General features: G+C 38.2%; 1 protein-coding gene across 2 annotated transcripts; it reads right to left on the bottom strand.

Moving 5' to 3' along the window:
- Positions 1-1,802: 1,802 nt before the first annotated feature.
- LOC139717417 (probable proline--tRNA ligase, mitochondrial) lies at positions 1,803-22,335 on the bottom strand. 2 transcript variants are annotated; one of them, XM_071628917.1, is made up of 12 exons: positions 22,269-22,335; positions 18,896-19,057; positions 18,145-18,326; positions 16,990-17,059; positions 15,894-15,974; positions 14,295-14,367; positions 13,807-13,914; positions 9,674-9,799; positions 8,386-8,536; positions 6,765-6,900; positions 4,279-4,461; positions 1,803-2,776 (listed from the first exon to the last, which is right to left on the bottom strand). In XM_071628917.1, exons 2-12 carry the CDS (start codon positions 19,016-19,018, stop codon positions 2,666-2,668), a joined length of 1,344 nt encoding a protein of 447 aa, XP_071485018.1. In that variant the 5' UTR covers positions 19,019-19,057; positions 22,269-22,335; the 3' UTR covers positions 1,803-2,665. The 2 variants fall into 2 exon arrangements, with proteins under 2 accessions (XP_071485018.1, XP_071485017.1); XM_071628916.1 differs by having other exon boundaries at positions 22,222-22,333.
- Positions 22,336-22,535: the final 200 nt, after the last annotated feature.

The raw sequence follows: 22,535 nt of genomic DNA, 5'->3' as shown, positions 1-22,535 counted from the left end.
TATGAAAAAAAAAAAATAAATAAAGGGGGTGCACGCCTCCCACAACGATCTGCCACTGACTACTACTGCTACTACTACACATACACACATATAATACAGTGTATAATCAAAATACAACTGTATATAGCAAAATGTGAGTTGGGTACACATGTCAATTCTACAAAATGTATTTAATGGTAAACTGATGTACCATTGCATGAAAGTTCAGTAAACTCAAGCTCTCCCCTCCAAAATTGGAATATACATTCTGACACACACACACACACACACACACACAAACATGAAAAAAAAATTGAGTATAGCACTTGAGTTGACCTCCCTTTCCCCAATTTTGTTATACACAAGAATTGTCATGTACAACGGTGTACTTTGATAAGTTTACAAAGGCCATATGATTTTATGTCAAAATTTATGAGAGACTTTACTGATGGCCAATCAGAAATCTTGGATTTCCTCTTAAATCTGTGTGACCCCAAGTTCTACATCTGGTAGCTTTATATCTCTGTTTTCAGGATTGCCAACCTGTGTGGGATTAATGCAATGTTCCAAAAGAAAAGAAATAAGGCCTCTACAAAATTCAATATGACATGTTGACCCAGTGATGTCCACAACATACAATCTAAGGTCATGGAGATCTCATCTATGCAGAATACATGTACAAAGTTGTATATGCATCAAGTAATGATGCTGATTAAATGCAATACAAAATTAGACATAGGGCCTACTGGCAATCCTATTTTGACACTTTTGGCGATCAAAGTCCTTACAGTCAACATGTTTGATATCCATGCAAGACAAGCAATAACAACTGGAGAGCTCGTTATGTGTTCCCGCATCCATCATTTACTCATTTCATCTTAATATTGTACATGTATCATGTGAGATATTAACCCACCGAGGATGAGTCCAGAGTGTACTCGGGCAGGTGCCTATGGGAAATGCGAGTTGTAGCAAAATCAGTCCGTCCTCAACGAGCCAAACATACAAATGATCGGGTCTTTCCCTCGACCTGCTTTAGTGCCAAGTTTGTTTGTTTGTTTTTTATATACCCAGGAAGTAAAATGTTTCTTTTGATAACTTTTAATAATTTGCACCATACACTGTACATGTACATTGTACATGTATATGGAAATGTGATTTAGGGGAGCAGCCTGTTTTAACTTTGTACACACTGCGTGTATGAGCTACATAGTGTACAAAAACCTGCTCTTTCCTTGCATAGTAATGTTGCCAAATGGCTACCCAGAAATCATCAAGTTGGAGATTTGCATTATCCAGGAACTCTCACTAACCAATCCAATTATACACTGTAGTATAAGAAGAATAATGTACATATGTAACTCTTACAGTCGGAATTACCAGCATACAGAATATTCTATTCTCAAGGATAAATATGTTATTTCAAGAAGGCTCAAGCCCCTCTATGGCATTTCAAACTCTTTGTGGAAAATTCATCATGTTTCCTTTCCAGTTTCCAAATGCCAGTTACCATATCAACAAAGATCTCTAGATTCTATTCTAAAAGAGGTGGCAAATGCATAGTTCCACTATAGCAGGTATTTAACAAATTGAAAAGATAAGGAATACATCTCTGTGCATATTTGACATGGGGACTTCTCTATGATGATTATGACAAGGAAGAAAAATACTCAAGGAAGTCATTTCAGGATTTCATGATGAGCTTATTGCATGAGGCATTGGGGCACCACTGTCTTTTATTCATGAGCATGAAAGAACGAATAACAAGGTCTACAGACAATCCTGTAGAGAGTTTTGTCAACTGTTGCTGTGCCTCATACTGATGATCATAAGGTATAAAATGTGGTGTAATGCACATGATGATGATGATGATGATGATTATGGTCACACTTGAGCTCAATACACATTCCTTTTCTACATGTGACTCGGCCACAATGTATTAGTTGGATGCAGGTAATAATGAATGACAGCTTTCTATCTCTTACCAATACTGAACCATTTCCATATCATTCACTACATCACTTGAATAGCCATAATTGACTTATGCCTATAGCATTGGCCGGAAATGGTGGGTTTAATACTGATCTCAAACATTCTGCTTGTAACCCTTTACTATACCTAGCCAGTTTGTTGGTACTGTACCCATAAATCTTTGATTGAATAGATATTCAGTCAAATTAACTATAGGTGTTACAATGCCATTCTTCTAGACGGGAAGGCCATCGTGATATACAAGGGGCAAAATATCCCATGATCCCACAGTCAGTTGGCTCACAACATTATTAAACTGATTGGAGAACAAATCCCCATCAGCTAATGTGCCAATTTGTGTACAAGACACATTAAAGGGTAGAAAACATCAGTGGACTCTGCATAAATCAAAGTCGCAGAAGTTGAACATCGCCTATGAATGGTGATCACTTTTCCAGGGCCTATTCCTTTATTTTCTCTTTTTTCTTTGTTTTTTTTTTTTCATCCTGCATAAGTCCTCTTTTCTGTTAAGTCAAAGTTTTTTCTTCAGTCCCAAGAGATTCGACTTAAACAGAGTTAACTGCATTCATAAAACTCTCTAATGTTGATTCTTCAGTCTTTTCATCAAGGACAAAGCCAGACTATATCCTCTGCACAATACACTTTTTCCCCTATTGGATATATGTAGAAACTTTGGCTCCAAGTTCTGGCACTGTCATAACAGGGGGATTGCCTCCATCTTCTGAATGAGATCTGACTTTGACAGGAACTCTGTGCTGCCTGACTGAAGGTCAACCAGTTCATATCTGGGATCAGCATCCAATGCCTAGGGAAGGAAAAATAATAAACAAAACAATGAAAGCTGACATCAAATGTATGAAGGCAAAAGTAAGTTATTCAAAATCATATCTGAAAGTACAGAAAGTAAGTGGTGACAGAATGCAAACTCAAAGTATGAAATGTCAAATTACTAGTACAGGCAACTCCCATTAAAATGGAATCATTGGGACCAGCAGGTTTCTTTTGCTATGCAGAAACTTTGTTATAGCCATGAACAGTAAAGTATCATCAAGATAAATACACAGGTGTAGATGATAATTTGGAGACCTGAATTTTTACTTCACGGTAACTAGAATGTAATTACAGCTGTATATTGGCCCTGCTTCTCGAGAGTCTGGTCTGCCTTTTAAAGACATACTTCTAGAATGACTTGTCAACATCTTAATTCCAAATCACCATGCATAGTTTTTGTGTACACTAAACTGTTTAGTCATGTATCATGCCCTCATAAATTGCAATCTTTTATGAATTTTGGAGACATTGAGAGTTTTGCATGAAGTTGCTACAACTAGTGCTTTTTCCTTGATGTACTCCAAAAATACCTTTCTTGGTTGAGTGCAATTAATTCCTGGTCTGCAAAGGCTGATTTAGACCCTTGCTTGTGCAAGGTAAAGACCATTGTGTGCTAGTGCAATGTAAAGACCATTGTGTGCTAGTAGTCCAGTTTATCCCCCCCCCCCTCTTTATCAGCATTATTTTACCCATCTCCCTCCCCTATCAACCCCCCCCCCCCCACACACACACACACACACACACTACTACAATGTATCAGATAAACTTGTACTTATCCCCTCAGGTTTAACAATGTAGCTGTTCAAGCATCAAGGTCATTATGATACAAGAAGGATCTCTAGAGGCATTCTATAATCTCTATGTATGGTCACACCAGTTGAAGTGTGCCCAACTGCTCACAAAGCATGAGAAGAGTTAGGTAACATATGAACTCTGGCAATTCTTGCATCACTAATCCACATTCACTTTTTTCTTTTATCACTCAAATGGCCAAATCTTTGCACTTGCTGAAAGGCTTAATGTAGGATGGTGTTCTTGGTACAGTGTACAAAGGTGGGGACATATCTAAGCAAAAAAGCAAGGAAAAGGGTATTCTTGTGATGGAATTTAGAATGTGTTTCAAATCCCATTCATGCTTGAGACAGAATACTTGGAATAGGAGAGTGTATTTAACCCATTGAGGATGGACCGATATTGCTACATGTACAACATGCATTTCCCATAGACACCTGCCTGAGTATACTCGGGACTCATCCTCAATGGGTTAACAGTGATTTCTACTTCCCACATATTAACATAAAATGTACAGCAACGCAAACTCAGCCCTTAGCTGTGTAGAGCATAGAACATTGACACATAGGGAGCAATCCTAAACACAATTTCATGCACAAGCTTTCAGGCTTGTGGCTTAAATATTGGTTCAATGTACAACTGTACTGTGAAGAACATCAACCCATTCTTTCTTGAAGAGCAAACCTTTTTCCCAACAACTACAATAAAGGGGTATCCCAGCCGATGCGCATCCTTCAGTCGTCTGCCTATAGTCATGTGACCTCTGTCATCCAATAGCAGTTCAGATGATAAGTGGGGTATGTGGGAACTAATGTCAGCACACAGCTCCTCAGCCAATGGAATAGCGGCATCCTCCTTACCCCCTTCCTGTAAATGGAAAAATATAAAAAAAGAATCAACCCAACAGGATATTAATCTTCTCTCAAACCTACATGTACATACCCCTCTATGGGGCACCACCACCATTTGTACAAACTATGATTCCCTCCCCAATCAGTGATTCCTGCAAAGGGTAGTCAAAATCCAACCACACATTTTTAAGAAGATGAACATGTGAGAAATCATGAAAATTAGCTAATTTGGATATTTGTACCTCATCCCAGGGGCCTCTGGGGGCACTGCCATCATAATGGTTAGGGACTACAACGTACTATGAGCCCCCTCCCACATTCATAATTCCTGCCTAGTTTTTTTAACCCTTTTATAAACCCAGGGGCTTATTTAATTTTCCAAGCTTTTTCATCAGCACTCAGCAATCCATCCGTACTTGACCTATAGTTGTAGGTAGCAAGGTAGCAAGCCCAATATTTGTGGTGTAGCAATGTGCCTCAGTCCAAAAGGGAGGCCATAACATAACAAGGATAAAGGGAATAGGTAATCTCCATCCATTTGTAATAGTTTCCAGACATCTGTACCAACTGGCAGCAAAGAAAGCACTGAAGCATGTGTATCAACTGGTCAATGTAAAGCACAGCAAGGGTTGAAGTCTAGCCAGCAGTCTTCCAAAGGATGCAAATGTGAAGAGTTTATGCACGACAGAAAATGCACGACGCATGCCGGAACAATCACAATACAGCGGACTCCCTTTATAACAAAGTCCTCAGGACTGGCAGTTTTCTTTTGTTATACAGAAATTTTGTTTTAAAGGGAAGCAGTCCTGAGATTTTCACTGTACTGATAATTAAGAAGAGTAAAAAATATAACCTTTCACCAATTTATACGCGTGGACATAAAAAATTGTCTCCGTATGCAATTTTTAAAAAATATTCCTGCAAGCGATCGTGTAAGAGCCTGCCAAAAGGTGCAACGTCATTGATGCCCTACTCTCAAGTTGACAGCCGTGCCTCAGAAAACCAATTTAAGTGTTCAAAATGATCATATCTGATTTTTTCATAAAATGTGACAATATGTGGTTTTATTATTTCAAACAAAATATTTCAAGCTTATTTATATATACAATTAATATAAGAATAAATAGTAAACATGTATTTATAAATAACTAGGGATGACGAGCAGAACACCGCTGGAAAGAGTTGTGCATCGATGACGTATGACTCTCCGCCAAGACTTGCTCATTTGCAGAGTCACACTTTTTTAACCGAAATGTACGAGCTTATTTGGTGATTTGAAAGTTTGTTTTTGATGAAAGAAGTTCATTGGAGGTACCAACAACAACATATTTTTTTTAATTTCGTGAGGACTGCGTCCCTTTAACTGAACAAATGAACAATGAAAAAAATAGTGCAAATAATGTTGCAGCCTGAATATTAACTTTGATGTGTTAAATTGGAATTTCCATTATACAGTAACTGTGTTTGTTATCTAAACCAGAGTGCACTGTAGCTCACTTGAGTCATTCAGTTCAGATGAGCTAAGGCGTTGCATCAAAATCATACCTTGCAGGATCCTGCAGGATCCTGATTTTGATGCAATGCCTAAAAAGGTTGTGATTATAAACAGAGGCATGTGAAGTATAGTTGGAGAAAATATGACATTGTGTAATATATAATGCCCGAATTCACAAAGGTGGGTTGAATTTAAACCATGGTTTATGCAATTTTTTTTCTTCTGCATTTTAATACATTTGACAGATTGCGTATGCCAAAAGACGTCCAGTAACGAATGTCAGAGGTATCCCTATTCCACACTTATTTGAGTCCATGGTCTAAATGTAAACCCCCTTTGTGAATTCAGGCCACTGAGTTTAGAAAACATGACAACCCTTTATCATCTCCTATGGCAGTAGAAAGACAACACAAACTAGATGTCCTTTTCTACAGTAGTAAGATGTTTCTTGAGATCCATTACTTTTGCTCAAATTGTTTATTTCTTGATTCTCATGTAAGATATAGACTTTCTGTGATCAACTTTTTATCAGGCCATCAAATACATTATATTACTCTTGATATCATTTTTTTTTTTTTTTTAACTTACCATCTTGTACTGGCTCTACAAGTAAAGTACTGAGAAACACGGAAGTGTTGTCTATATCTACCCTCAAAACTACTAGACATGACGAACAATTGTTACACTTATTATCGTTATTATTCCATGAATGAATACAGTTGAAAATTATGTGATGTGGCTTATGAGAGCAAAGAATATGGATGCACAGTGCCTAACACACCAAAGTAATATGTGATTTATGAACATTGAGATAATGGTCCTACCTTGGCAGAAACAATACAGACTTGGTAAGGGGCCATAACTTGTGGCCACCTGATTTCACTCTCTGAGGAGAGGACTTCAATTGCTGCTGCCAGGATGCGGGTCACTCCCAGTCCATAGCAACCCATCTCTGTTAACCTACGGAAAAGCAATGTGAACACAGCTATCTGCGGCAAAACCTTTTACCATCCATCTGCACAAGGAAAATCTACTTTCTAAAAAATGACCTACATTTGCAGTTTTAAAATGGATTCATATTCGTTAAATTATTCCACCGGACAGGGAGTTTGTTTTAGCAATGACAAGATACCCCACTGATAAACATCACTGTACAACTAATTCTATATCTCTAAGTAAGTCCTTCCAACTCCATAAAAAGATCAATGCTGTTTTGTGCAATATATAGCCGAGTTGGTGCTCTGCAATGATACATCACTCGATGCAATTGATGCAGCACAGCTTGAGTTATGCCCCCGCATGCACCCAGTCACAACCGCTACATGCATATGCACAAAAAATAGAGTCTGCACAACTGTATATACATGTCAGGGCCTGCCTTAACAATTCTTTGTAGGGGGTGGGGTACTGCGGGTTGATGGAGAGGAGGGGGGTCAGGGTCATTGGTGGCCCCTTCTAAAATATATACCTTAGCCATGATTACAACCTAATTACCAGCTACAGTGCACTCCCGTTATAACGAAATGCTCGGGACCAGCAGTATTCTTTCATTATATCGAAATTTCGTTATAACCGAACAAAAACAAGGAAACCACGCATAGTACAGTGTAGGTCTATTATATTCTGTTTGTTGAATACTCATCGTACACTGGAAAGCAATGTGAAATGGGATGGTACCTTTTTAATTTCGTTTAAATATTACATAATTTAAAACTGTGCGTGACACATGGAACAAACACGCGGTGATGTGAAGCGTTCTCCCATGCAGAGATGCTATAAAAATGCTTGTTCCGCTACGTATTTTCGAAAGCGATCCGCATTTCGTTATAACGAAGCACATTTCTTTTGTTTTTCTTTGTCAGTGGGGCTCGGAAAAGACTTCGTTATAACGAAAATTTCGCCATAACTGTGTTCGTTATAAGCGAATTTCGTACCATAAACTTTAATGCCGATAATTTTGGGACCAGAAGTTCTACTTCATTATAACAAAATTTCGTTATAACCGTGTTCGTTGCAACGGGAGTGCACTGTACTGTAAAAGTGGACATTTTCGAGGTGTTGAAATTATCGTGCATTTCGCGCAATCCAAACCCGGCATGAAAATAAAAGCACACGAATATTTCTGCTTACCATAATCTGTTCCAGTATTTGATGTCTGGATTCTGCGGAATTAAAAACAAGCGAAACTATTCTAACCCAGCAGAGCGTGAAAAATCAGTCACACAAAAATATCCACTTTTACAGTATTATGAAATTTAGAATTCCTTCCTTGACGCTGACCTTCTGTATCCGCTCTGAAATTTATCTGAAATGATCACATAATTGCCTGGACCTGATGACTGACATACCACAACATCTAGCCTATCACAACAGTGAAAGCCTGGAGATATAAATATGATGAGATATCAAATGCCAGATTACCAATGAGACCAACCCTCCACTTACTTTGCACGGCTATCTGAATCAACAAAGGTTGCCTTGAAAACCTTGGAGTACTTGGTGCCAAGCAGAAAGGCGTGGCCCACCTCTATCCCATGTTTCAGGGACAAGCAGCACTCCGAGGGCTGAAGGTCCTTTGGACAGGAGGGCTCTCCATCTGTTGGATTTAACAGAGGGCACAGGGAATGAACAAAATAATGAAACAGATAAAATATTGTGTCATTACATACTATATTCAAGATATGCAATGCAAGCACAATTGGAGTTATGAGCAGCACCATAGTGCACTTCCGGCACTGTCGACAGTCTAGATTCTGGATCACAGTATGTCGGTATGGACAAAGACCTCTCCCTGGTGGTTCCACAAACAGCAATTGCCTGTTCACCCCACATCATATTCGAATACAATTGTATTCGCATGAAAATTTTACTTTTGTAGAAAACAAGATTAGCCCCAAAAGGGTACAATCCAACCAATCATTGTAGAAAACAAGGTTTGCTTTTACACGTAGTCTAGTTGCTTCACTTTTCTTCCTTCATGGTAGCTTGATTGATGAATACGGTATTTTGAATTCTTACTAGTTTCATGAAGGCAATGCAATTATACTATGTCTACATGTTTACATAATAAGTAGCCTGCATGAATATTGTTGTCAGTCTGCATACATATAGAAAGGTTAATGTTTTCAATTCCTGGTAAAACTGCATGTATCTAGCACTGCACACTATGCTAAAGATTTGAAGGGGCAGCTGCAACATGTTTGCTAAAATAATCATTGTGATGGTCAAAACTTTTGGCACAGACTATTCGTATCAATTTGGTGAGCTTTACACCCACTAAGCTGTGAGGAAGGGGCAACCAGAAAGAAGGGCAGAGTTGGCTAGGATTAGACTAGTTTTGCAGTGTGCTTCTTAGACGCAGACAGACAGACAGACAGACAGACATATATACAGACAGATAAGACAGACCAACTCAAACACACACTTTTAAGTACTTTTTTTTTTCAGTCCAGAATCAGAAAGTCCAATGTCCAAGGTCCACACACCTGCTGATGAGGTTCTTTAGTACATGTAATACAGACAGGTACGCATCTAAGTACTTGCAGCACCTCTAATCCCTTGAGGACGAGAGCTGATTATGCTATAACATGCAATTCCCACAGATACCTGCCTGAGTATACTCGAGATTCGTCTTCAACAGGTTTAAAGGTAAATCAATGTCTCTAACGCTGCCCTTGCCTGCAATGGTGTATAAAACCTGATGTGTGGAGCAACTCTTGGGATGGCCTCTTACCAACTGTTTCCTGGTTGGCTGCATAGCCACACTTGGTGCAGTGATAGACAAGATCCTCCCCCATCTCTGACAGCAGGTGGAACTCGTGCGAGGATGAGCCCCCTATTGCCCCTGTAGCACCAACAGCTGCATGGAACATTAGGCAGGAGGGCTAGTCAATCACCTTCAGACAGATTATGCACTTGATTCTGTGGCATTCACTTATTTTGTTAACCTTACAGGAGACCTCCAGATGATTTTCAGATCTTTACATTTGAACAACTATAAATTAGTTCGTCATACTGAGGACAGAGTTTCAGAATTTATGATGATTGGGATGAAGAATAAGAATATTTTCAAAATCTATAACAAACTGCGATGAATAAGGATGATGACATGACAGGGTGACCATAAGAATGCATGAGTTGGGGCTCAAGGAAGCAGAACAGACACTGAATACATCTGAAAAAGCTTGGAAAGTTAATGCTAAAAAAGAAGGCATGCACAGATTATACACAGGTGAACTTGCAAGCAAGCGGTATTGTAATGGAATTACACTGCTACATTTCTGAAATATGTGAACCTCCTATGTCATCATCCTTGCTCGGTGTAATTTGTTTCAGACAAATATATACATGGAGCTGTTGATTTATGTACTGGGCAATTCCACGGTAACTGACGTTACGCGTAAGGATTTTCATGAAATTGTTTACGTTGTAGTTTTGTGAATGAAAGCAGCTGGGGCTTGTAATTAGCATTGATGAATGAGTTCATGAGAATGAAGAAATACGTCGAAAGTTTTTCTCTCAAACTGCATTTCTTATCACAAAGCAAGTGAAAATGCGTCGGTAACTGACGTTACGGAAAAAGGACATGGGAAATTATGGTGTAGATTTAAATGGAAATATCTCATGTCCCCGACTTCTAGCCTTCATGTGTTTCATATGGCAATACACCTAGGTTCTTAGGAACAGGTGTGCAAAATAATGTGCACTTTAGATATTTCCTTTTAGCACCATGCCAATTTTAGTGAAGGCATGACGGTAACTGACGTTACGCTTACATTTGCCATAGGGTTCACACATGCAAAATCATGATTGGGAATAGTTTTGTGATATTCTATAATTCTGACCTTTCAGAGTGATATGTTTGATATGGGATCATACCTTGGTTCATCAATTACAAATACACGAAAGAAATGAAACATTAGTCCATTTTCTTTGTGTTCTATAAAAACTTAAAGGTAAACATGTCAGTAACTGACGTTACGTAACTGACGTTACACATACTTTTGCTATGGGGTTTACAGAGAATTAATTTATTTAACAGGTTATAACTGCTGCAGTATGCCAATAACAATCCCAGGCAATTACTTAGCAACAAATTAAAACAAAATATAAAGACACCAATGGGGTGGGGCCCTTAGGGGGCAAGCCCCCCCCCCCCCCCCCCTCCCATATGCCATAGCACAGTTGGGCAGAACTAATGTAAATGCACCAGAGGATATTTCCTGACATTTGTCTTAAGATTGAATGCTTATTCAACTGTTATGATTACACAGAGTCATTTAGATTCAGCAGTTCCAAGTATAAATATATTAACATAACTAAGGGTGTTTTTTTTTTTTTTTTTAATGAACGGAGAGTGCCCCACCTACAATACCCTGCAGTACTACACAAAACACAGATATCTTAGTGTGCGGAAAAAAAACCCAAAATATCAGGTCATGGGGAAAAAACAAAAAAAAATATCAACTCATAAATTGTATGGATATTTATGAATTCTACTGTGGTATATTTCTACTTCTATAAATTCTTTATTTTACTCCTTCTCCTGCAAGTCATTGTCAGGGCCACAAATAAGAAAAAAAAAATGATCTCCATCATCAATTGATTTAGATGAAAAATGTTGCACTTTTAATTCTTTTCTGTGAAGAAGAAACATCAAATGCTTTTTTGGTCAAAAGAGCATTATTGGTTTATTCTTTGCTTGAAGTAATATAACTGTTTTTCTTTTCCTTTTCACTGGTATATCAAGGCTTGCAAATACATACCAGATACCAAGAAATAGGACTTTGCAATGAAAGAATTCTAAGAGCAATATAAACAAATCTTCCTCTTCATAATTATCATGTATTACAAAATCTCCCTGCATGAATGAAAAGTAATAAAAAAATATGAACAATTTTTTTTAACCCTCGAATCACCTCTCACTTTGAGCAACATCAGTGTTAAGTTTCAAACAGTAATGACAGTACATGCCTTTATAATACAAGATGTGCCATATTAACTAAACCACACGTTTGAGTGCAAGCGAAGAAATGTACCTGTTTGTGCATTTGCCTTGAGGTGGAAACTTCACTAAGCTTCAGAAAAAAAAGATAAAAGCTAGCAAAAGCAATCATTAGTAAAGATTATAAAACTGTTGGTATACAGCTGTACACAAGCTTTTTTTTTTTATAGAAAAAGTGGTTACCATGCAACCACATCATTGATTAGGCCTACAAACTTTGGTAGCTTTATCATCCCGTAGGACTGTGAATGTATTGTAGTAATTTGAGTGCATATATTGCATGTGGTAAACTTAAACTTCCAGATGATTTAACCTTTTAAAACTTGTGTTGAATCGAAAATCAAAAGCTCAAGCCAAAAAGAGAAGATAATTATGATTTAAATGAATAAATTTTTAAAAAATAATAAAATGAAAAAAAAAATGTATCCATGGACATACATCTGTACCATGGTGATGACATCATTCCCTATCAAAGGGATTGCTGCTCTTTGTTGATAACCTTTGACTTCCCAGATTTACTGAAATGGCCTAAAGTCAAAAATTTTGCCTCAGTTATAATTACTGTCATGGTAACTGACGTTGAATACTGGTGTATGACATTTCGGTAACCGACGTTACACATTTTGAAGTGTTCATTTTGACTCTCCAGTATGCCAAGTATCCTTATTTCTGGTATTAGAAGGGAGGCATATGGGCATACATTAGAAATCCTAAGTTACATCATACAGCTCACTTTCTTTAATGAATAAAGTTAAAAATTCCTTCTTTTTGGTAACTGACGTTACATCCATCATTGTCAAACTAATTAAAAGTTTTTATCAAATTCTTTTAAACAACCAGCTTTTTTTTCTATCATGTGGTAAAAGACTTCTCTGGTAACTGCATACATATAAAAGATTGTTGTTTAAGTTAGGATATACAGAGAGTAACTTATGTGACAATACACTCTTTTTACCACTGAGTTATAGGCATATTTTGGCAGCCATTTTGAAAATCAAAATGGCCACTTTTATTGAAAAACATAATGATTCTTAAAACTTCAACTCAAGTATTGTCTGAAAATGTATGGTGTTTGAAACAAATATCATTTCGAATTTTTGGCACCCGTGTCCTATATACCGTGGAATTGCCCACTACATAATGTGAAATTATGAAAATCGTCTGGAATGCCCCTTTAAACCATCAAAGATGGGCTGATTTTGCTCTAAAACACATTTCCCATTTGCCTGAGTATTCGGGACTCGCCTTCAAAGTGCCTTCTTCACAGATAGGCATGCATGCTTGCATGCTTTTTTTTTTTTTTTTTGCCAATTAGAACAGATGTCTGGAAAATAATTGTCAATGAACAGAAATACAAAATCCTCCTAATCCCTATTATGGGTCAAGCTGACCTCCTTGCTAGGCCGAGGCATATTTCAACACCTGAGTGGACTTGTTGCTAAGACTTCACAACTACAATAGGCCACATTGAGATGGATCACTGAATGCATCTGAAAAAGCTTGGAAAGTTACTGCTAATTGCATTGGCACACAAAAAGGTGTTTTTTCTGGTTTTTTTTAGGTCTTCAATCATACAACTGCAATATCATCATGCTGTTAACAGGCAGGTGTGAAAAAGCAATCTACATATTTCAAAACCAAAAGCTCAATGAATCATTAACAAAAAATCAATCAAAATCAACAGAGCATCCTCTTTACTCAGCTGGCTTCATTTTCATGGAGTATTGAATACAATTCTCATAAAGCTATAGGTGACTGTAGTGTGGGTAAAGAATGTTTGCCCAAATTTACTCAGTTAAAAATAACTGCAATGTACACGTAGGCGCCTGTTTTTATAAGCGAGCATGATATGTCTTCTTTACCTTGTATGACTTGCAATCCAAGTTGTTTGAATATATTCCTGTAAGCCTGACACATGATGGAATATGTCTGACTCGCAGCTTCAAGACTTGCATCAAAGGTATACATATCTGGAATAAGTGGAAGTATTTAAAAAAATATAATTAAACATGTGGAATACACGAAATATAAAGGAACAATAAATGCAATCAACATTAACGTCTGAACTTGGGACAATGGCACAGTGGCAATCTCAGAACTACTAAAAAAATGATTCTTTCTAATTGGTAAAAACAGGATTCTATTCGATGACTCATTTTGTAATTCAACAGTGAACATGTGAGCATGAGGGCGGCAAGCAATTTGTTCACATTCTTGAAGGGCCACTGCAATGCTTGTCTGCAATGGCATTCTCCCTGGGCAATTTAATAACAAAACCCATGGTACTGCAGCTTACATCAAGTCTTGTGGAATACAATGATAGTAAGGTCACCAGCTGTTCTCATCTCACCTTTCATGAGAAACTCCCGGCCTCTCAGCAAACCAAACCTTGGCCTCCTCTCATCTCGAAATTTGTTAGTGATCTGACAGAAAGGAAAAGAAGAAAAAAAAGAGTTGAAGATATTTTTAAAAGACATTTTAATGGCCCTGGGGATCTGCACCATGCCTGCCAACACACTAGTATGTGGATACACCTACAGTGGACTGTACTATATGGAAGAAGAAGGAGATGTGAGTAGCTGCTGAACATTCTGATAAGAACACTTCACTAGAACAAATATACTTCACAAAAGTTTTGTACAAAGGCCATTTACTCTGCTTTCTATACTCGGGCCTTGTGTTCAACAGAAGAGCCACAGCTCACACACTCATACACATATTTATACCACTTCACTTCTTGTATACAGCACACTAAAAAAAACACAATAATAAATGAATAAAATAAACACACTAATAAAGTAAAACAGAACAAAACAAAGATGCAATACCAGTCCTAAATGATAAGGCTGAGATTACCAGAAATGGTCAGGACATGTTACGTATTAAGCAGTTTGAGTCAGTCCAAAGAAGTGGGCTCTTTTGCCAGGGTCTTAGAAGTGCACTTCAAACAGAGAATGAAAAACAAAAACAAAGAGAAATAATCACATCGTTATGAATTGTGAGCAAAATTAGAAACACTAATGGAATCGGATAAAATCAAGGAGGATCACTGGAATGTATGCAGGTTATTCACACTCTCCCAATTCTTATCTCGCCCAGCGACTTTAAGCTACAAGGCTAACAGCAATAAAACAATTGAGGGTATCGCCAATATGTAGGTGCCGTGCGCAGAGCAGCGTTTTAGATGTATTACTGTAAAAGTGGATATTTTCGCGCGACTAATCTTTCGCGCTTCGCCGGGTAAGAAGAGTTTCGCGTGTTTTTAATTCCGCGGAATCAAGACATCACGCACAGGAGGATATGGCAAGCAAAAATATTCGTGTGCTTTTATTTTCGCGCTAGTTTCTGGTTGCGCGAAATGCGCGAAAATGTCAACTCTGCGAAAATTTCCACTTTTACAGTATGGGATAGCTCGGGTGGCAAACTAGCCCCGGTTTTGGCTGCACATGCACTTACAACATGCTCTGTCTTTATGAAGAGGTATTTTTTGTTGAAGATTTCTTCGCTTTCCATCATGTGACCAGCACATTGAAGCCTTGCATTAGTGAACCATGACTCTAGTAACCGCAAATCAGTAAAGCTTAGCCACTTTCAACTCTCTTAAGCTGAATTATAGCCAAGAAAAAAAGGGCTAACAATGGAAAAGCAGACAAAGAACTCCATTAAATCGTATGGGAACTGCGACTCGCGTTAGACAACCGGAAGCGAACAATGGACCGAGGAATCCCACAGTGCACCTGTGACAGAGCTCTTTAGCGTGCGCAGGAGTTTTTTTACATCATTGGCGATAGCGAGAATTGCTTCCATTTTCATTTTCCATTGTTTCTCTTTGTTGTTACTCTCTAAACATCTTTTTCAAATCAGTGTTCTCATTCCTAGTAGTACGACTGGATCTTATTAACATTTTTTTGTGTGTTAAAAAAAGAAAAAAGTGTAGATTTTGTAGTACCTGGTAAAGCTTGATGGGAAGGTGTCTGTGTGAAAGTAACTTCTCCGCCCCTATGATTTCTGTCACAGCCTCTTCGTGTGTCTGAAATGAAAGGTATCCACATGTAAGATGTCTTCACATAGCCTAGCATAATAACAACACAGTATACATTGTAAGCTCATGGCATCATTCATTTCACTATCATCAACTTCTGCATTTACGGCCACAGCTACAATAGTATTAACACCACAGAGTTTGCAATCATTTTTTCCAACAATTGTTGAAGAGTACAAAGGATTGGTATACAGTATATCATCTGTTCAGTGAGCACTTACATATAGGTATTCATAATGAAAGCATTTACATTTGTATTTCTATGATATATGTCGCTACTAAATAAGACTTCTGATCTATAATAAAGTGAATCCAATCTTCTCGCTTGTTTGTTTGCATGTGTCCATTGTGACTGAAAACAAACAGGGAGAATTGGGACAAATCTCTTCTCAGTGCTGGGTAGGTGAATCATTCAGTTATACAGTATTTGAGCAACTCCACATTAAACCATCAATGGGCGTCCAAAATACAGTGCATTCTGATGTGATACAGTGGACTCCCGTTATAACGAAGTCCTCGGGACCGGCAGTTTTCTTTCGTTATATCAAAATTTCATTATCACTGAACAGATAAACAATAAAAATACATAGAGCAGATAATGTTATAGCCTGAATTGTTAGTTTGTTGTAACCAGAATTTCGTTATAACCGTGTTCGTTATAATGGGAGTGCACTGTATATAGATGCCTTCTAAACAATGCTTCAAGCAAGTTCAGCTGCCTAGTTCACTTTTTGCCATTAAACTTCATTCCATGACAATCTGGCTAGAGTTCATAAGAAACATTGTCCAATTGACCACATTATCAGTATCTTCTTCTTTTTTTCAGTACGAGGGCTAGTAGAAAATCATAAAAACAGCACCTATGAAGACTACACCTACGCATGCAAGTACTGTAGGACCTATATAAAGTATGTACAAATGTAGAACCAGTATGATAATCTTTCTCTCTCTTCTCTTCAATCTTCCCCCTTTCTTAGAAGCTATTTGAGATCAAGAAACTTACAGGTCCCAGACAGTATTCCACTCCATGTCTGTCTCGAAGTGTAAGGAGCTCAGGGCCATACTCTGGGTATCTGTCTGGCACAAGGTTTGGTAAGAATAGGACAATGCGTTATTACTACAAGCTACAATAGTGACATAGTCAGTATGTCTTCATAAAATGATTGTCTGTTCAAACCTGTCGGCAATACACGTCGACTGTGTATATCCAAATCCAAGTGAAAAGACACAAAATTTGACCAATATCTGTTACAATGCATGATATTTTGCAATCACTGTGTGAATTGTCTACTGCACTGTTAGTTTCTTAAGGTTAGCAGATGTCCCCCCCCCCCCCTTTTCTTAGGGGCACTCTACACATGTACATGCTATTTGTAACACCATGCAATTCAGCTTATATTTGGTAGACACGATCATCTGCATATAATATGCACCTTTCTAGTGTAAAATCTATTCCAATGTGCAGACCTAATCATTCTTTTTCTTCTTAAAATTTCACACCATGGACCATATGCAGTGTATATAATGTGACCCTGCATCACAAAACCAACAAAGAAGTCGCCAGACATGGATTTCTACAATGTAGCTCAGAACAGATTCTGAAATTTAAGCTTTGAAATGATATATAACTCAAATGAAATGGACTCTCCTATTTCATTTTAGGGGATCTAATTATTGAAAAGAAAGCACACACTCAGGAAAAGTGTGGACTGAGAAAAGAGGCTCTGAAAATTGTACATGCACAGGGTCTACTCGAGCACTTAATCTTACAGGGCCATGCAATGAATGGGGCAAAAAACAGGGATGTAAAACTTCATAGTAACAACAATGAAGAGATTATCAGATAAAGCTGAAATTGATCATGCTATATCAACACATTCTGTCCATGAATAATACCAACTTTCAAAGCAGTAGCATCATCCTTTTAAACGTTATTAGAGTTGAAAGTGAAGAGTGTGTAAAGAGCAATGAAAAGGGGACTCTAAGATATACCTAATCACACTATTCTACAAAAAGGTGGTACAATTTTACACAGCCGAGTTCTTCACTGTACAGATATCGAAAGCATTGAACATATATATCTGAAATCTCTCTTAACAAAAACATTTAGCCCTATTATATAAAGCATTTAACCAAGATTCATCTATTCTTCACCAACCTTCCTGAAGTTTTCCACAAACTTGCTGGGGTCATCCCAGGCATGGCTATCTTCTGACCACCAGCTAAAAGCATTTCCTTGTCAATGACTTTACTCAACTTCTCCAGTGACCTCAGGGCCAGAGGTAAGAGGTGAAAGGTCCCATTTCCTGCTTGTCTGATCAGGCCATTCTCTAACATTAACTTCACACACAAGAAAATATCAGACAGATGAGAGATAGCTCCATGTCCAATAGAAATATGGGGACAAACGGACAATTTTGCATTCAGAAGTGCACAATTTAAAAAACAAAAACAAAACAGATTTATCTCTTTGATACTTAAAACTCGTATGAAGATAGCCATCAAGGTTGAGCACACTACTACACTAGCTTGACTTTTGCCGACTCCATTCAGGTGCCCTTTTAGTATAAAACAAGAGTGTGCAAGCCCATAGTGCACACTACTTTATGTCCGCTTGATATTTTGCATCTGTTTGATGGTACATGCAGTTGTTTGTAGCAAGGGGAAACATACTGCTTGACTGCTTTCACACAGGAGGAATTTTAACCTGTCCATTCCTTGTCGACAGGCAAACAGAATCTCATTTGGGGGCATTGAAGGCTCTTAGTGGATTGCGGGAGGAACAGGTAAATAGAGGAATGTAAGTTTAATCAAAATTTTTGTACTTAAGTATCTACTTCAGTGTCGTTAGACGCTGAACAAACTGACATAATGATGTAGTGTAGTAAAGTAGGAAATACTGGACTTACTCGATGACTCTTGCATTTCAAGTCAGTAATCTTGGCACCCTCTGGCAGAACAAAGGATGGCTGGTAGAGCCGAGTCACTCTTTGGCAAAATGACGCCATGCAACGCCTTGTGTGGAATACCATGATGTTTCCCACTGCAAACACCAAAGGGGTCGTCTGGACCTGATATACATAGAATCCTGAGTGTCATTGCAGCACAACTTGCAAAATACAGATGATATAATATACTATGTGTGTTTTTGTATTCCATTCTTTTTTTCTAAACACTACAGTCTTTTTTTCATCATAATACATTTAAGTACTGAAGTTGTACCTGGTACATTTATAGCCTTTAAAAATCCTTGCACTGCAAGTACAATAGAACAGTTCCAACATGCATCATAGTCTTAACACTGTGCAAGTTGGGAAATATTTCAGATATGGTCAATGGAGGTGTGTCATGTAGCAGAACTGGGTTATCCTCTTCAAAGACATTTGGATGCACCAAATTTAGTGCCTAGATTAAAAAATTTCTGTGGTTCAGACACATGCTGCATTCATTGGAATTTCCTGAATACTTTGTGTGGTTTAGGCTTGGGTTGTAGAGAATGGCAAATTTTTATTGCTTATGTACAGAATGTGCAGAGATCTACAGAGTGGACAGTGTTAAGCAGATAACTGTACTGTGTACACCTGAGGTGTGGAATTCCAGACTTGAGACACAGGACCAGTAACAGTCTCGTCGTCATAAATTATACACTACACGACAGTGTAGACTGTATGAACACAATCAGCAATGACTAATGTACAATAGACCCGTCTATATGTACAATGTATGTCTAACTATTACACATCCCTCTAGGCTCATGCATCAATCTTGAGCTCGGAGGATGAGTCCTGAGTATACTCGTGCAGATGTCTATGGGAAATGCATTTTCATAGCAAAATCAGCCCATCCAACGGGTTAAAACAAAAAAAATAAAGAAGAAAAAATGAAATTCAACCCGAAAATAGCACCAGAAATATTTTTGTGCCCCTCACCCCTTTAGAGGGGTGATTACACATCGCCGGTTTAGATGACGGTTCATGACAGTTCTCAAACCGCCGTGAACCATGTCCCAACGATGGCGGAAAGCACTTAAACGCGATGTGACTACGTTCTCAACACGTTTTGAACACGGCGCTAACGCGGATTGGCGCGGTAGTAACACAGATCTCCCCGAAAGGTGGAGGAGTCCATACCAAGCCCTTGTAGTTGGATGCAATCAGAGCCCTCTCACTCGTCTTCAATGGGTTTAATACAACAAGGAGGTATTGCTTTGTTAGGTACAAAAAGAGAATTTCAAAAGAAATTGCGAAACGTTTAAACACCCTGTGTATTTACAGATGGACATAAGTGATGCAATAGCAATTGTCTTCAAGTTTCAGCATGCTTTTTTTTCCTCTCTCTCTTTTAACTTTTGAAATATCTGTATGAACTGTTATTAAAAGACATACATGTCAAAGCAGAATCCAACATAGTTCACAAATTTCCTGTTCATTTACAGGTTTATATGTTATATTAAGTGATGTAGAAGTACTTGCTTGTTTCAACATCTCTTTTTTTCCCTTTCTTAATTTTGAAGTTTTCACATATATCTAACAACAGTCAATAAAAAGACATACATATCAAAGAAGAAAACAGTATATCTACATAGTTTCCTGTTTATTTATAGGCTCACGTAACATGATAATGGTGTTGGTTTTTTCTTCAAGTTTCAACATCGCTTTTCCCTTTACTCTCTTAATTAAGTTTAACATGTCTGTATCAACACGTAGTCTTACAAAGAGGCATACATAATCGCGAAAGCAGAATCCAACATATTTACATAAGTCTTCTGTGCATATAACTTACAGGTTCACGTAGCTGGCCATCTTTTAAGCTATCAAGCTTTAACAAAATTATGCACACGCCTTTTAAAGTAACTGACGTAGGCTACTATTCAACAAACCTACCAACTTTGAATATCAAAATTTCTGTTTTACGCTGTGTTAAAATAAAAAAAGTAATGAAACTTTAGCATTCAATACAATATTTACCCGATCTAGTATTATGGGTTCATCTTTGCAGTTTTCCCCATTTTTTTCATTGCTCAGCCACGAAGTGTCGCCGGAGGCATTATTCTCTTTTAATTTTTACATTTGTTTTGGTATGAAAAGTTACGGCTGTGTTGACACGGTATCATCACCGATTTTGCAGTGGAAACACTGAGGAGCCGTTCTTTACACGGTGGATGGCGTTTTGAACACGGTCCATTTTGAACCGCCAAGACCGCCACGAAAAATTAAACATGTTTAATTTTTCTGGCGGTTCTCCGCGGTTCTCGGGGTTTATGGCAGATGAGTGACGGATGACCAGGGTTTGTGTACGGTGTGAACACGGTCTTTGGCGGAGCACGGCGATTTGCCGAACCACCGTGAACTGCCATGTAAACCGGCTATGTGTGATTGTACCTTTAGGAATTCCTGATCCGCCCCAGATCTGATTTGCATCAACACTGACAACAGTCAACAGAAGAATTAGAATGCAGTCATATTTTATAAAATTTTCATCTGTGACACTGTGTGCCTTAAGTAAAGCCCACTGCACACTATACAACTCACGACTATACAACCTAAAGACCATAATAAGACCCAGTCATATGACCTGCCAATGCACACTAGAATGTATACGACCTGACCTTACGAGTAGGCTTACGACTGTTCTGTCTTCAGTACATTTTACCAATGGTACGAGTACAACACAAAGCGCACGCAGTGCACAGTTACTGTATCTTGATTGGCTGAATTAAAAGCCCACGACTGGTCGTAGTTTAACATGTCAAATCTCTATGTCTTTCTATGACTGGCGCTAAGACCCAGTCATACAACTGGAAACTGGCAAGACTGTGACGTCACATTTTCAGTTTAAGGGTCGGATCGCATACAATAGATCTACATTATTGTAGACTCTAGCGTGCGGCGATCCTTCGTTCTTGCTTGATTGAAGTTGTACACACTATTTTTTTTTACACCTAACGTTAAAAGAAAAACACTTTAAACACCCATTTCATTTCTTCCTCTTCTTTTTTCTCTTTTACATGATCGACATGTGTACGTTACATCGTATTTGCACCACTGACTGTTTTCGTTTATTAAATTCAGAACAAGAACACCTGCACAAGAACGCGAAGCGGAGCACACCAAAATGTACACACAAAATTTACAGTTTGTGGGACTGAGCTTCGAGCCTAGCAAATATTTGTTGAAGAAATATTTGCACAACGGAACAATGTGAACGTTGTTGCAGTGATAAATGAAATACTCACAGTAAGCTAATGATTACCCTCTGATCTGACTATTAAAGTGGCTCTACCTAAGTCATGGGGCGTTGTGAACACCGATGTCGTACTAGTATAACATAGCTCTGCTCAAAACAAGACAACCAGCACGGGATCAATGGCTCATCACCCAACTCCTCACATCACATGTGCTATAGACAAGCACAGTACATCTAGTCCAGGCTAGGCTCCATAGAAAGTGCACCCAACCTTGTTTTTTGATATATACAATGTTTTTTGATGGTTTCTTGTCAATTCGAGGGTGCTGATTCCAAATCCGATTGATGCCACTCGCGTAACCT

This window comes from Diadema antillarum, unplaced genomic scaffold (genome assembly GCF_040938485.1).
Source record: "Diadema antillarum isolate AM-2024a unplaced genomic scaffold, OU_Dant_1.0 scf00000075, whole genome shotgun sequence".
Lineage (NCBI taxonomy): Eukaryota > Metazoa > Echinodermata > Echinoidea > Diadematoida > Diadematidae > Diadema > Diadema antillarum.
This window is presented reverse-complemented; position numbering and strand designations above follow the sequence as displayed.

What these genes read in the sequence shown, in the direction of transcription:
- LOC139717417 (XM_071628917.1), bottom strand. Translation starts at nt 19,018, where the DNA reads ATGGTATTCCACACAAGGCGTTGCATGGCGTCATTTTGCCAAAGAGTG. An exon ending in TTGTGGAAAACTTCAGGAAG is followed by an intron (nt 17,060 to 18,144) that starts GTTGGTGAAGAA and finishes TGTGCCAGACAG; the next exon opens with ATACCCAGAGTATGGCCCTG. An exon ending in TTCCCATCAAGCTTTACCAG is followed by an intron (nt 14,368 to 15,893) that starts GTACTACAAAAT and finishes CCTTTCTGTCAG; the next exon opens with ATCACTAACAAATTTCGAGA.